The sequence below is a fragment of the Solea solea genome, chromosome 18 (genome assembly GCF_958295425.1).
Source record: "Solea solea chromosome 18, fSolSol10.1, whole genome shotgun sequence".
NCBI classification, from domain to species: domain Eukaryota; kingdom Metazoa; phylum Chordata; class Actinopteri; order Pleuronectiformes; family Soleidae; genus Solea; species Solea solea.
Genome location: NC_081151.1, coordinates 1,574,999 through 1,589,141, shown reverse-complemented (window position 1 = coordinate 1,589,141; position 14,143 = coordinate 1,574,999). Strand labels below are relative to the sequence as shown.

Here is a 14,143-nt window from a genome sequence, read left to right as displayed (position 1 = left end):
TCAGGAAAATATTTTTGTCATCTGTGTCTGACTTCAAATTCCTTTCTGCTTTGAGTCATCAACATATTTGACAACAAATGCATCTCTAATACAGACCCTAGTTTTTCTTCTTCTCTTGTTAAGATGTTTTTGAGAGTGGTACTGAGGCTTTTTAGTTTCTGTATTCATTGTTTTTTTATGTTATCTGTTGTTAATGTGCTTGTTGGACTAAGTCTAGCTTGTGAAAAAGATTTTCACCTCAGTAAGACTTCCTTTTATAATGAACCTTTCAAAAATGATAGGACACTGTAATAATTATTTGTCTGTCTGTGCCAATGTAGGCGTTTCTTCTTCCTATGTGTGAGGCGGCAGCAATGCGAAAAGTGGTTCGTGTTTACCAGGAGTGGATCTCCATGGAGGACAAGCCAGTGTTTATGAAGGAGCCAGAAGAGGGTCCTTATCCCATAGCCACAGCCAACAGTCTGGACTCAGGCTCTCAGCTCAGGGACAAAGAGGACGAGGTGAGGAATTACATGGGACAAGTAATGGAAACTGTTCCATTATTCAAGTAACTGTGTACATGTTCTTTGTCAATGTCATTTAGGCTGGACTGTTTTCTTTGAACAGAGAAACAGAACTGTGTATTTGTTTATCTTGTCAGGGAATGAACAAAGTGATCGACAGTGAATTGCTGGAGTACAGTGTACATGCTGGAGTTCAGACCACACTGCAGGTATGTTCTCGCATAAACTTGTCCTCCTGTCTTACTCAAACATACAGATGTCTCACTGTTGCAGCATCTTGTTGCTTTGTTTATTTTATCTTAAAACAGTTTTTGACAAATTTAACATCCTAATAAATTGTGTTCTTGTCGTTCTTCTTGTAGGTATTTATCACCCACTCCTCTAATGTTTTTCTACTGGAGCCTGCCAACGACATCAAGATACTTTTAGAAGAGCACGTCGACATGTGCAAGCGAGTCCTGAACATCTATCGCAGCCTTGTCATGCACGAGACCATGGACCACAAAACATGGTAAAATAAAAAAAGTCTACAGTAACACAATAAAGCGAGTTGTGTCATTACTGTGCCACTAATTAAAAAGCTTTCATGGTTGTATCCCATTGGCAGGGAGCAGATCTTACTGGTTCTGCTCAGGGTGACGGAGTCCGTGATGAAAAGACCACCATCGATTATGCCTCAGGGCAAGAAGAACAACACGTTGTCAGGGAGACTGGCTGGACCTATCTTTCAGGTACATTACTGTCAGTACATCGAGTGGTAATTGGAGTCCTAATGGAGTTTTGTTTTTTCTTTATATGATGTTATATTGTTTCATCGCTTTCCTCCTCCTTTCCACACAGACACTGATCGTAGCCTGGATTAAGGGGAACCTAAATGTCTACATAAGCAGGGAACTGTGGGACGACCTCCTCTCTGTCCTTACCTCTCTGACCTGCTGGGAGGAACTGGTCACTGAGTGGTCTCTCACCATGGAAACCCTGACCAAGGTACCGGGAATGACCATGTTTCCAGGTGCCGTCAAACACATAGTCCACTGTGGATGGATATGAATAAGATGAGTGTAGGATTCATCCTTTGTGGGCCACATACTGTATATATCAAACTACTTTTTCTAATGCAAGGGATGGCAGTACTAGTGATGATTATGTAACCAAGAAGTACCCACATCAGTAGGTTTTGACAAACACAGATGCAAACTTGGGTGTGTCCCCAGAATGTGGAAATCCTCAGGATGCAGATACAGAGCCGAGTGTGGTTTTTATACCAAGCTCTGAGCTAATTGTTTTTACTTTTCACTTCAGTGATTTCATGTTCCTTTGGTTTACTTTTCAAGTCTGGAGACCCAGAGGAAACTCAACAGAATATTTAATGTCACAATTTAATAGGCTTTTGTTCCTGTGGGTAGTAGGGAAATTCAGTATTTTAACAACAGAAACATGATTCTCTTTGAAAGATGTTTCCACTACACTATCTGTAATAACTTATTTGATTGAGTGAAGCTTGATTGAATCTCCCATTCCTGTTTTATTGTTAATCTTGCCTCTGTTTTTTTTCTCACATGCTGTGCTGTTAGTTGGTTTGAAAGTGTTAAAGCAGTTGTTTATCTTTATTTCTTAGGTTTTGGCCAGGAACCTGTACAGTGTTGATCTCAATGAGCTGCCTCTGGACAAACTCAGTGAACAAAAACAGAAGAAACATAAAGGAAAAGGTTGGTCCATCATCAAAGACCCTCACAGAGTCTGTGTGTTGACTCACAACTTCCTGAGAGTCAGTCTTAAACAAAGCCATTTTTTGACATGTTATCTATAACTAAGAGGTTATTAATACAAGTATTCACACACATCAAATCAATATCAAATGACCTTTTCTGATAGTAGTTAGGATCTGAGCATTTCAAAGTCTGGAGGTCTGGTATTACCAGCCATAGACACCGCAGCTGAAACCTTCAGTTTCAGGCAGTTTCTCAGTGGGAATTTCCAAGTAACAATGGGCTGGCACTCACAGCAACTCATTCCTTAATACCTTTTGTCTATGCATGCAAAAGGTATCGGTTCAGAGGGCCAGAGGCAAGTTGTGGATCATTCCTTCTCAAAAGGTTGGAGCCGAGATCAACCGGGCCAGGCTGCAGCAATGAGACAGAGGAGCGCCACCACTGCTGGCTCACCGGGCATCGAAAAGGCCAGAAGTATTGTCCGCCAGAAGACTGTAGGTCAGTCATCACCTTCCTAAATGTCTCTCCTCATTCATGCGACTGTGAGGAAGAACCTTTTAACCATTTTGAGGGAAAATGTTGCTATTAGTCAGTAAAGTCAGTGTAAAGTCAGTTGAACTGGACATCACAGACACACAGGTGTTCATATTCAACAATGAATGTTTTATGAAGTCAAAGATGTGGTCAAACAACTTTGTTTTGCGGTTTCATTATATCAGACCAGGATGTATAAACTGTAGTCCCCAATACACTTTGGATTTGAGCTGCCTCTAGCCTCTCACTGTCTTTCTTCCAGAATTAACCCTGTCTCACACCTCCTCAACCTACCCCTTTCCCTCCAAGTCCCCTCCCTCCCTCTTTCCTCTTTTTCCCCAACCTTTATTTACTTTCTTTATTCTTTTTTTGCCATTATAATCTGACACCATTTTATCTACCCCTTTCACTTAAACACCCTCTCTATTTACATCTTGTTTAACCTCACCTCACTTCAACACTGCCTTCCTTTCCCTCTGCTCTTTCTCTGTGCTTTCCTCTGTTTCACGCTGTCCGCCCTTCTTCTCTTTCTCTTCCACCTGTTCCTCCCAATTCTTCAGCCCTACGTAGCTGTTCTACAGGGGACTCTCTGCTCTCCTCAGCCTTTATCCGCAGTGCTAAGAGTGCTCCTGCTCTGGCTCCGCCTCTTCCTGTCCTCCACCACCACCACCCTTTGCTACCCCCTCTTGCCGACCAGCTGGCAGGTACACACTCTTTGCACTACCTGTCTGCCTGGAAAATATTAGTCTTCTTCACATCTGTCAGAGAATGAAACTTCATGTCTGTCTTCCTATGTCCTCTTATTATCAGTTGTATAGAATTATTCATCCCTTTCCTGTTTTGCCTTAACCTGAGATGATCTTTCTTTTGAAGCTGTGCAGTCTGAAGGTTTGCACGTTTGCACCGGTCAAATTAGTCAAGTTATGATGGGTTAAGCAAGTGACAATTGCATAGGTTAGTTTTTTGTTTCCTTAATCAGTGCTGTCTCATTACACAACTGTTAAAAGTGTAAGTGGAAAACGCCATTCATGTAATTGCCATTTCATGAATGTCATTTAAAAAGAAATGTATTTAATGCATGAATGCATGCATTAAATGCATTAAAATTACAGTGGATACTGATTTTGAATCAAAACTAAAAAGCAGCTGTCATCATTTTTTAATTTCTCTTTTTAGAAAGTACGTAACAGACACACAGCAGATTTAGTACACTTGTATTTTGGTCAGAATCAAGCATGCTATTTTTATGGTACTTGGTGTTGCTGGTTATTCAAAAACCTCCTCTCGACGAGGAGAAAGACTGACCTTTTTTTTCGACACACTCCATTCTCGTCAAAACAGAAAAAGCGTTACTTGTTTTTGAATTTGTGTTTGCAGCTTTCTCTTAAGTCTTTATTCAAATGTATCGTTTGCTAACCTCCTTCCTCTTCCTTCGTGTTCCTCAATCACCAGACCTTGAGGACCCACCCATCACGCTGACCCCCCGTACCGCTCGGATGCGTCACTCCTCTCAGAGTGACGAGGCCCCTCCTACGTCCGGCTTGGACGTTTTCCAGGGCGTGGCTTGTGACTTGGACGCCCCGGCGCCTTCCTCGCTTGCGAGAAGCAGCAGTGCGTCGGACATCATGGAGCCTTTCATCGCTGAGCGGGTCAAAGGTGAAGACCCTCAGAGGGATCCCACTTTGATCCCAAACCCCCACCACAACCACTCTGCCACTTCTAATCTTGCAGCCAGCAGCCACACAACTCAGCCACTTCCACACCCTACCCACCCCCCTTCTCCCACCCCCTTTACCCACTCAAACGGTGTTGTTTCCTTGACCTCAGAGGGGCAAGATGATGGTAGTGTTCATGAACAGTTCTGGCACCAGATTGGCTCTCGAAGCCAAGGCTCTAGTTCTGATTGGGTAAGCGACTGGGATTCTGCTTTCACCCTTTCGACTGAAAAGGAGGCTGATGCAGAAGAGGGTGAACTGGGAGCCGGGGCAGAGGAGGATGATCTATTTTCCTCAATTAGGGACTACTTCATTCACAGAGGAGGTGAGAGGAAGGAAGAGGCTGGAGAAAGAGATAGTCCTGGTCTTTCATTAGAGAACAGGGTTTCTTTATTTGCACCTGTCCAAACAGGGGTTGCTAGAGCACAAGTAGAATCTGCAGGACAGGTAGGAGAGGCAAGGCAGATGGTAAGAGAGGACAAGCAGGGAAGTAAATCAGTGCGACACAGCAGTGTGGATTCAACAGAGGAGAATGAGGCAGAGCAGCGCAGCATTTATGAGTGCCTGGAGCTGCAGTGTCAGTGGCCGTCGTCCAACACTAAGGGAAGTGCTAGCTTAGAAAGAAGTGGTGGGGAGAAAAAGGGTGGAGGAAACACAGGAAGGGTGGCTGGATTGGAAGCTAAATGTGACATGTGGGGGGATTTAGAGGACAAGAAAGAGGATGATAAAGAAGCAGCAGGAAATGAACGGCCTAGTTTTATTAGACAAGATACAAACACCTTAGAATGTAGCCTGGAATCAAACCAACATCCCCAATCTTCAGATCCCCCTAAGCTCAAAGTGTCTCGTAGTAGTGCTAAGAGGCATCATTCTGGGGGAGTTCATGTCAGCTTCCGGCCCTCAACTGAGTCTGTCCAGTTTCACAACCCCCTTGAGAGTAAAGAGGCTCACTGGAAAGCAAGGCTGCGCCGCCTCAGTCACTTTCACACTCATAGCCACTCAGCTGGGGAACGGCCAGGAGCTGGGGCTGGAGCTGGGGCGGGGTCAGGGGGCAAGCTGGGAGCAGGGGGTGCAGGTAAGTTTGTCTCTGTGGCTGGAATCAGCCATAAAGCACATGAGAAATTAGCCTCTGGGACTGTTACTGATAGCAGCAGGGCAGGGGGCGCAGCAGGTGCTGGAGGTCTGGAAAACAAAACAGGAAGTGGAGGAGATGTAGACAAACATCCTGGATCATGTGTGGGACCTAGTGTGGGCTCGCAGGGTCACTCAGAGGTGTTATCAAGCGTTTCAGGTTCCTCAGGCGTGTCGACGGGTGTGCGTGGCCGTTTGGGCCGTTCAGCCTTGCGTTCTCGAGCCTCCCGCTCACGCTCCCAGGAGCCAGGCAGCACTTCATCACGTCACCACCAGGGAGCCCTTCTTGGTGGCGTTTATAAGACTGTGGTTCACGCTCTGTCTTCCAAACCCCGACCCCGAGGTCAGGGTTCATCCCAAGGCTCATCGCCACAGCGGCAGGGCCGGGCTGCAATGGGTGATGCATCGCTAAGAGACCTCTACTCACATGTCCTGGGCTACTTTGGGCGAAAGACGACCACGCCAGGTGAGGATTGCAACGAACGAAGCTCTCATAAAGGACACAGCAGATATAAGAGCAACTGTGGAGAGACAAATACTCACAAAACACAAACATCAACAACTCTCTTTTCCTTTTGGCTGTTTTAACTGGTTTGTTATGACGGAATGATTTTTTTTTTTTTTTTTTTGGCTGACACTCATCATCTTGCTACTGGACTGAAATTCAACTCCCTGTTGATGTGTTTTCTCTTGAACGTAGCCCCTCCTCCATCCTGCCTCTTGTCAAGGACCCCCCCCTCCCATTCCAACCTCTTTTTTTAAAGAAGTCCCTCCTTCTGTCCTTTTCCTTCTTATGGTTCTGGGATTTTAACTTCCTCTGCCCATTTCCCCTCTTTCTCCACCTCCTCCTCCTCCTTAGTGTTGCATGCAGCCTCCTCATCCCTCCTTCGCCTCGTTCCCGGACTCTGGCCCCTCTTCAGCTGCACAGAAGGAAACAACAGTCCACAGAAAAACAAGTGCCTGGTAAAATGTTAAAGCATGGGTTAAAAAAAGGAGGATAATATCATACCCCACTGAGCCCCCTTCAAAATGTTTAATGGCACGTTTCCATCTCCAGAGCCTTGTAACATGTAGAATAAACTCAGAGTTTATGGAAGTTTAGTTTTTAAAGGAAAGTCATTGGTGTGTGTTAGTCTACGAGTGAGGAAAGCCTTTACATTTAGTCTCAGCTTATTGCTGTAGTTTAACCTCAGACCACTAGAAGGCAGCATAGGAACTTGTATGAAAATGACCACTTCTTTAATAAGTGGTTTACACAGAATGGTTATGTACCATCTAATCAGCAATCCACAGTGGTTAGTTGTTCTTGACAGTGTCACAGAGTAAGTGTGTCAGTGTTAAACTGCACATTTGAATTTAATTCTCTGAGCAAAAGGCTGCAGAACTGGGGTGACTTGATCATCACTTGATGCTTGAGAGTGATTCACTGATTCATTGCAACAGCAGGACTTGATCTGTCCTGCTGTTGTGCAGGCTCATTTTCTCCCTCACGTTGGTCAGAGATGTTGTTTGCCAACTTGTGCCAAACAGCATCTACCAGTCATTTGTTCATATGTTTGGTTTGTCTCTTTTTGTGTCAGATGCGTGTTTGTATTTGCATCTTCATATTATCTGCTTGTTTTGCCGAACTACAGTTACACTATTCCGGTTCATTCATCATCTACCGCTTTATCCTCCACACGAGGGTCGTGGGGCTGCCGGTGCCAGTCCCAGCTGACCTATGGTTTCAGGCGGGTACACCCTGGACAGGTTGCCTGTCCATCACAGGACCAAGATGTCAGCTTTTTGTAGCTATTTACTATTCGCTATTTTGTAGAGTGGAGTTACTCGGCAGTGTTGTGTTTTAATCAGCTCTGCTACTCAGTGACGTCAGAACTGCAGCAAAATCCCGGGTCTATGTTTTCAGCCGTTTATCTTCGTGAAAAGTGGTGACTATTTTCTTGGCAGGTAGTCAGTTTGCAGGAAGGCTCACAGTGGTGCATTAGAGCAGCCATTCCCAAACTTAAGAATTTTGAATTTCATGTGTCAATACACAAGACTGAGGTAAACATATTATTTATTTCAAAAACTGGTGGAAAATATCATTTTAACTTACAAATTAAAGTTGTCCATAATAATTCAAACACATGAACATTTATTATTGTCTGGTTATTTGTTGAGTTTAATTCGAAAGCCAAAATTACATTTTATTTGTATTTTATTACCTCTTATCTGCAGTACCTTCATGGTCCACCAGGAGGCCCAGTAGTCATTAGATTGGAGTTTTGAGGAGTCATTGCAAACATTCAACTTCATAGGCAGTGGCAGCATTACTCTCAAAAATATCCTGTCCTGATTGGCTGAACAAACAAAGAACATGCATACGTTTAGATCTACTAATAGCAAGTAAAGGTGGTAAGTCCAGTGTAGGTACAAGAATATAGATTCATGTGACGTGCTCTCATGACATAAAGATCTCCTGGGTGTAAACCTTTTAGACATCAGTTCAATGGTGTTTCTATATATATTTTTATACTGCGGGCAGATTGTCTTTAATTTTGCCGACATTACTGTCAGTGTATGAGAAGCAGCCATTCTAGTTCAGTAGTATACCACTAGATGGCTAAGTTTAAATACGAATGATGTGTTTGACTGCAAACATTTGAGAGATGATTCAGCCTAAAGTTAACCCTAAAGCAGAGTTTGCTCCCTAACATCAGTTTCCTCTCATGATGATTGCTGCTGATTCTAATAAACTGCTTAAACTAAACAGTCGGAGCAGACAAAGTGATGTTAACACTGCATCTCGAGGGCCAGGAGTTTTCCCAGACTTGCTCCTGTGAGCAGAGTTAGGAAAATGTGCGGCAAGATGAAATTCACATTAACTTTGTGGCCATTTATTTTGAGGTTTTCCAGTGAGAATAAAGTAACCAGGCTGTATTTAGTACATTTAGGACTCTGAGGTATTGACTCCATCAGGCTTTAACAGTTGGTTACCTAATGTTGCAAGCAGCAGATTTACACCTTTGACCGCTATCATCGTCTCCAATCTAACAGCAACATAACTCATAGTAACGTACCTGCTTCTTGTTTAGACCTAACAAGGTGACAGTCTTTCTTGCTCTATGTGCATGGTGTGAATTAACCCCCTGCATTGCTTATCTGGTGGGTCTTGATGTGCCTGCCGTGTTGTGGCTTTTTATTTTAACATTTGTCTTGATTACCTCGAGGTCTAAAGTGCACACACATTAGGACTCTTTTTACTCTCCAGATAAACACTTCAGCGAGGTTGAGTTGGTCGTGTGAATATTGTGACATACAATATTTTTAATGCAATGTCTGATAAAGCAGCATCAGCAGCAGTAGTTTCTAAGTAAACAAAGCCTGTTTATGATGCTGCAGGGCTGCTGTGTGTTGGGATAAACGTGTCAGTTTCTGAGTAGTAAGTCAAACTCGAGTACAACTAGGCATGGGACAATATAATTTGGATTTTCAGGCTGGAATTTCTGTCAGAAATTGTGCACAAATGTAGACCAGTGCCCATTTTCTGAAAGCTTAAAGATGCAGAGGAAACAGCTGGACCGATTACTAATGTTCTAAAAAGATATGTCTCTAACAAAGGAAAACACCTGTTTTTAGTGAATCATCTACAGTCAAAAACAAGACAAGTCTTAGATCATAAATAAATATTGATATCAATCATGAAATCCTCCTTTAAAAGATGCATGTTCTCCCTTGTGGCATTTTCAAAATAGGTCACTAGGACTCGATGTTTGTGAGTCATATGAAACTTCCCTGTCCACGACTATGACATTAATTGATATTTACCAGCATCAAATCATTTTAAGAATGTTTTATATAATCTCATATATTGTCCCATTCCTATTTACAACATTATGTTACTTGTTACGTGTGGTTAAATGTATTTTGAGATGTATGTGTGGAATCTGTTACGGTCTCCATCATTGTGTTATTCCTTGTTTTCACTCCCTAAGCATTTGTCACATCTGGCCTTGTCTACGCGTTATGTTCCCATTATTTGTGAGTGAGTGAGTGACTGAGAGACAGAGAGAACAGGAGTTTATACAAGTGCATCCACTCCATCATAATCCATCTGTCTCAATGCTTTAATGTTTGTGTGTGTGTGTGTGTGTACGCAGCCAACAAAGAGGAGGTGGTCCAGAAAGCCCGTCCAGTCTCCAGTGATGTAGGAAGCACCAACCCAAATTTCTCTGACCTCATGGATGAGTTCATCCAGGAGAGACTGAGGACCAAAGGAACAGTAGTCAGTGCAACACGAACACACAAGATAAGTGTCTGATCGTCTGAAACACATGGACGTTCAAACCCTGCTTGCTCCTTGATGATTCACAGGGCCGTCGTGGCAGCAGCCCTGGGAGTCTGGAGGTTCCCAGGGACCTACCTGAACTCCTGGAGGCAGGTCAGAGTCCTGGATCGCGACCATCTGATGATCCGCGGCCCATCGATGACCCTGGGGTTCCCTCTGAGTGGACATCACCTGCAAGTGCCAGCGGTTCCGATATCATCAGCTCAGACAGCCAGTCCGACTCCTTTAATGCCTTTCAGTACTCCACCTGCAAATTTGATAGTAAGGATCCAGGGAAATATCCTGGATACATTTTAAATATAAATTACCATGAGGGTTAATGCAGAAGAACCTGTACACACAATGAATTATTAATTTAATATATTTTAAAAAGAGCATCTTTAAGAAATAGAAGAAATAAATACAAGTTATCAAGAGGACCTCAGGTTGTTGGAGATGATTTAGATTAATGCACTGTCAAATAATCTAGATCAGATTTCCTGAATCTGGGAGCCTTTCTTAAGCCCTAAACCCTAATATATAATATAATATAATATAATATAATATAATTTCTAATAATACTCTGTGGCACTCTGTCTGTACACTGAAACTTGGTGGCTAGAGAATCAGTTGGTCATCAATTGTGTTTGTTCTTTTTGTAGATTTTACTTTCAGTTCAGAAGCCTGTGGAGGTGGATCTGGAGAAGGCCGGGGAAGCTCATTGGACCAGGACAGTCTGGGCGGAGGTGCTGCTTGTGAGGAACATGAAGTAGCCAGTTTAACTACACTTCACCTCGACTCTGAGACCAGCAGCCTCAGCCACACCGTCACTGTTACAGGTATGAACTGTAGAGACGTCACAACGTCGACTTTATCTCTGTTTGTGTAGAGCTTTCATATTTACACAGACCAGCTCTCTGAAACAGGTCACTGGTTCTTTGGCTCCATCATCTATCAGAACGTGTCTGTGCTTCTTTTTCTTTAATCGGTGTCATGCTTGTCCTGTTGTCTAGGTTCTGAAAGTGCTTCCCCGATGCATTCTCTTGGAGGCTCTCGGTCCCAGACGCCGTCCCCTGCTACGCTGACCGCCGAGCACTCTGATCACACACACTCCCACTCTCACACACACCTGCAGCTGGACCAGAAGCTCCACAACTCTGTCCTGCAGACACCTGATGACCTGGGTAATAATGTTCAGACACAGTCTTAAACATTTACTGATGACATTTTCTAAATGACAAGCAAAAGTCACTGCTTTGGTTGATTGATTCTAGAAACCAGTGAGTTCCCCAGCGAGGACTGCAGCGTGATGGCGGGCGGTTCTCTGACCGGTTGGCACGCTGATGTTGCGACTGTAATGTGGCGTAGGATGCTGGGAATCCTGGGGGATGTGAACAGCATCAAAGACCCAGAGATTCATGCTCAGGTCTTTGACTACCTGTGTGAACTGTGGCAAAACTTGGCCAAGGTAAATACTGACACACATGAAGGTGATGTATATAAAATATACACAGTAGGGACATTTACGGTTTAAACTCTTACAGCGATCCCAGTTCAATTTAGCATGTTTCCTTAATTTTTTAATCACATATAATGGTCATTTTAACACACAACTACAACAAAACACCCACCACAAAGACTCTTGTTTTTTCTCGTTTCAGATAAGAGATAATTTGGGTATCTCTCTGGACAACCAGTCATCTCCACCTCCTCCTGTCCTGATCCCACCACTAAGAATTCTCACACCCTGGCTCTTTAAGGTACTGAGTGACTCCTGTAGCATCTCAGTAAATCCATGACAGTAAGAACTTGTATTTTAATTTCCTTGATAGACGGGAATTTCATAGATGAAAGACAGCATTTGAGTGCACACAGAGACAGAGTGACATCTACAAAAGATTAATCAGCGTTCATGTATGTCCCGGCGTGTCTGTTAATGCTCACCTCACACGTATTCTCTGTGTGTGTGTGTATTTCTTTAGGCCACCATGCTGACAGAGCGCTACAAGCAGGGGAAGCTTCACGCCTACAAGCTGATCTGCAGAATCATGAAAAGGCGACAAGACGTTTCCCCTAATACAGACTTTCTTACACACTTCTACAATATCATGCATCAAGGGCTGCTGCACCAAGACCAGGTAGAGTCTCAAGAAGACAAGACAAACACTAACCCAAGCCTGGTGTCCCATTTATATTTGAAGGTGATGCAGGAACAAACTATTTAACTGCTGGGGTAGTGCATGCTGTATATGAACGGGATTGTATGAAGCCCATTATAGCTCTGTAACATTTTTTAAAGGATATCGTGAACACCATTATCAAGCACTGCAGTCCCAGGTTCTTCAGTATTGGTCTGCCTGGAGCCACCATGCTGATCCTGGACTTCATCATTGCAGCCTCGAGAGTCACTGCCTGCTCCTCACTCAACGTAAGAACCACAGTCACTCTGGTCATTTTTTTGTGTTTGTTTTTAGTGAATCAACATTGTCCTTGTATACATCTTCCTCCCGTTTTTCTCTTTGTTTTCTCCTCCTCTTCCTCCTCCTCTCCAGGCTCCAAGAGTAGAGGCTCAGATCCTCCTTGGATCTCTTGTGTGTTTTCCTAACTTGTATGGAGAGCTTCCAGCCCTTCATCCCACCACAGCGGACGTGGTGCTTACCAAGTTCCCTGATGTCAAGGTTGGTGGAAGCAAAACTACACCTTTCATTTAGTTTAATAGAGCAAGATTATTGAATATATATATATATATGTGTATATGTATATGTGTGTGTATATATATGTATACGTGTAGAATATAGAGCAAGTTATCCTGATTTCTAAACATTATTATAGCATTTGCTGATTTCATCCTTGTCCTAATTAAAACTGCTCTTGTTAAACACACAGTATTTCATTTAGTCTTTCAATCAAAACAGTAACAAAAGACCGGGTTTGATGACATCGTTTTGGTCTCCGGCGGCCTTGCACTTTATGCTGAGGCTTTTGGTTAAATGGATTGAATGCGTGTTATAGAACGTTTATATAACATTTCATATAACTTTAGCCTTGTAATCTTTAGACATTTTAATGCAGAAATGTTGCAAATGATATCTAGCAATGCATAGGATCAAAACACTATATAATCCAGGTCAGTCAACACCTCGCCACCGTTGCCTGCTTTGACTGTCCACAGGGGGTCTCCGAACCAAACTAATAGGTTAATGTCTCATCAGCCATTCGTGTACCAGTCCAGAGCTATGGGAGAATTGTTGTTGTTCTTGTTGTTGTTGCTGTGTGAACACTTAATGCCATGCATGGCAGCACCTCCGGCCTGCTCACTGCCTTCTTACAAGGTACAAACTTGTTTTGAATCACAAAGCACTCATTAATACTGACCGGACAGATGGGACCAGTGAGGGTGTAAATGTGTCTGAGCGCAGTTGTGTAGATGTGTCTGTACAGTGACTGCATATCCGTGTGTGTGTGTGTGTGTGTGTGTGTAATATATACATATATGATATGATATGATCATAATTCCACAAATCACTGTTATTATCACCTTAAAAACACTTAGCATACGTCGTCATGACATTACTCTGTGTGGGATGTTGCTCATGCAGATGCACATACACACATAACCACTGGTGAAGGTTTTGTAAAAGGTTCATAAATAGTGTTTGTATGTTATCTGTATTTTTCAGGAGCACGTTATCAAAACCATTCTGACCTCTGCTAGAGACGAACCCTCTGCTCCTGCTAGGTAAATGAAATTCATAATAGTTTTGATTTGTTTTAAGTTGACTTTTCAATCTTTTGTCTTCAATGCCCATTCTCTTATTTTTTTCTTCTCTTTGTCAAATACTTATTTGAGAGGATTTTTGAACATCTGTTGACTGTTTACTTTGTTTTTTCAGATGTGTGGCTTTATGCAGTCTGGGTATCTGGCTGTGTGAAGAGCTGTCTCACGGAACTCAACATCCACAGATCAAAGATGCCCTCAACGTCATCTGTGTCACCCTGAAGGTCCGTCACAACTCAAATTTGTTCCTTCGTTGTGTTGCATTCAGACTCTTAAGTTTCAGCTGAGGTCTAAACACAAACAAAAAGTTTCTTGTTGCAACATAAATTATGAATGCAGCCATTTCCTGCTCTCAAACTTTCCCCCTAATGACCATGGTGCTTTCTCTGTCTATGACAGTGATCCAGGGAAATAAGACCAAAGCGATGACTCTGAATCAAACATCTTCTACTGGCTGCCTGTTT

General features: G+C 43.1%; 1 protein-coding gene across 6 annotated transcripts in view; it reads left to right on the top strand.

The window, feature by feature from the left end:
* Positions 1–14,143, top strand: part of ralgapa1 (Ral GTPase activating protein catalytic subunit alpha 1) — a 54,306-nt gene that overhangs the window by 6,790 nt on the left and 33,373 nt on the right. For 3 of the 6 annotated variants that reach the window (XM_058615335.1, XM_058615334.1, XM_058615336.1), the window contains exons 11-30: positions 321–500; positions 641–712; positions 866–1,014; positions 1,111–1,234; positions 1,344–1,490; positions 2,122–2,212; positions 2,549–2,713; positions 3,310–3,453; positions 4,202–6,061; positions 9,735–9,859; positions 9,949–10,183; positions 10,564–10,740; positions 10,915–11,085; positions 11,176–11,369; positions 11,563–11,661; positions 11,884–12,039; positions 12,201–12,329; positions 12,454–12,579; positions 13,582–13,640; positions 13,795–13,903. In XM_058615335.1, coding sequence (XP_058471318.1) covers positions 321–500; positions 641–712; positions 866–1,014; positions 1,111–1,234; positions 1,344–1,490; positions 2,122–2,212; positions 2,549–2,713; positions 3,310–3,453; positions 4,202–6,061; positions 9,735–9,859; positions 9,949–10,183; positions 10,564–10,740; positions 10,915–11,085; positions 11,176–11,369; positions 11,563–11,661; positions 11,884–12,039; positions 12,201–12,329; positions 12,454–12,579; positions 13,582–13,640; positions 13,795–13,903 — 4,512 coding nt within the window. The remainder of the gene's footprint in view (positions 1–320; positions 501–640; positions 713–865; positions 1,015–1,110; positions 1,235–1,343; positions 1,491–2,121; positions 2,213–2,548; positions 2,714–3,309; positions 3,454–4,201; positions 6,062–9,734; positions 9,860–9,948; positions 10,184–10,563; positions 10,741–10,914; positions 11,086–11,175; positions 11,370–11,562; positions 11,662–11,883; positions 12,040–12,200; positions 12,330–12,453; positions 12,580–13,581; positions 13,641–13,794; positions 13,904–14,143) is intronic. The other 3 variants (XM_058615338.1, XM_058615337.1, XM_058615339.1) reach the window with 3 other exon arrangements.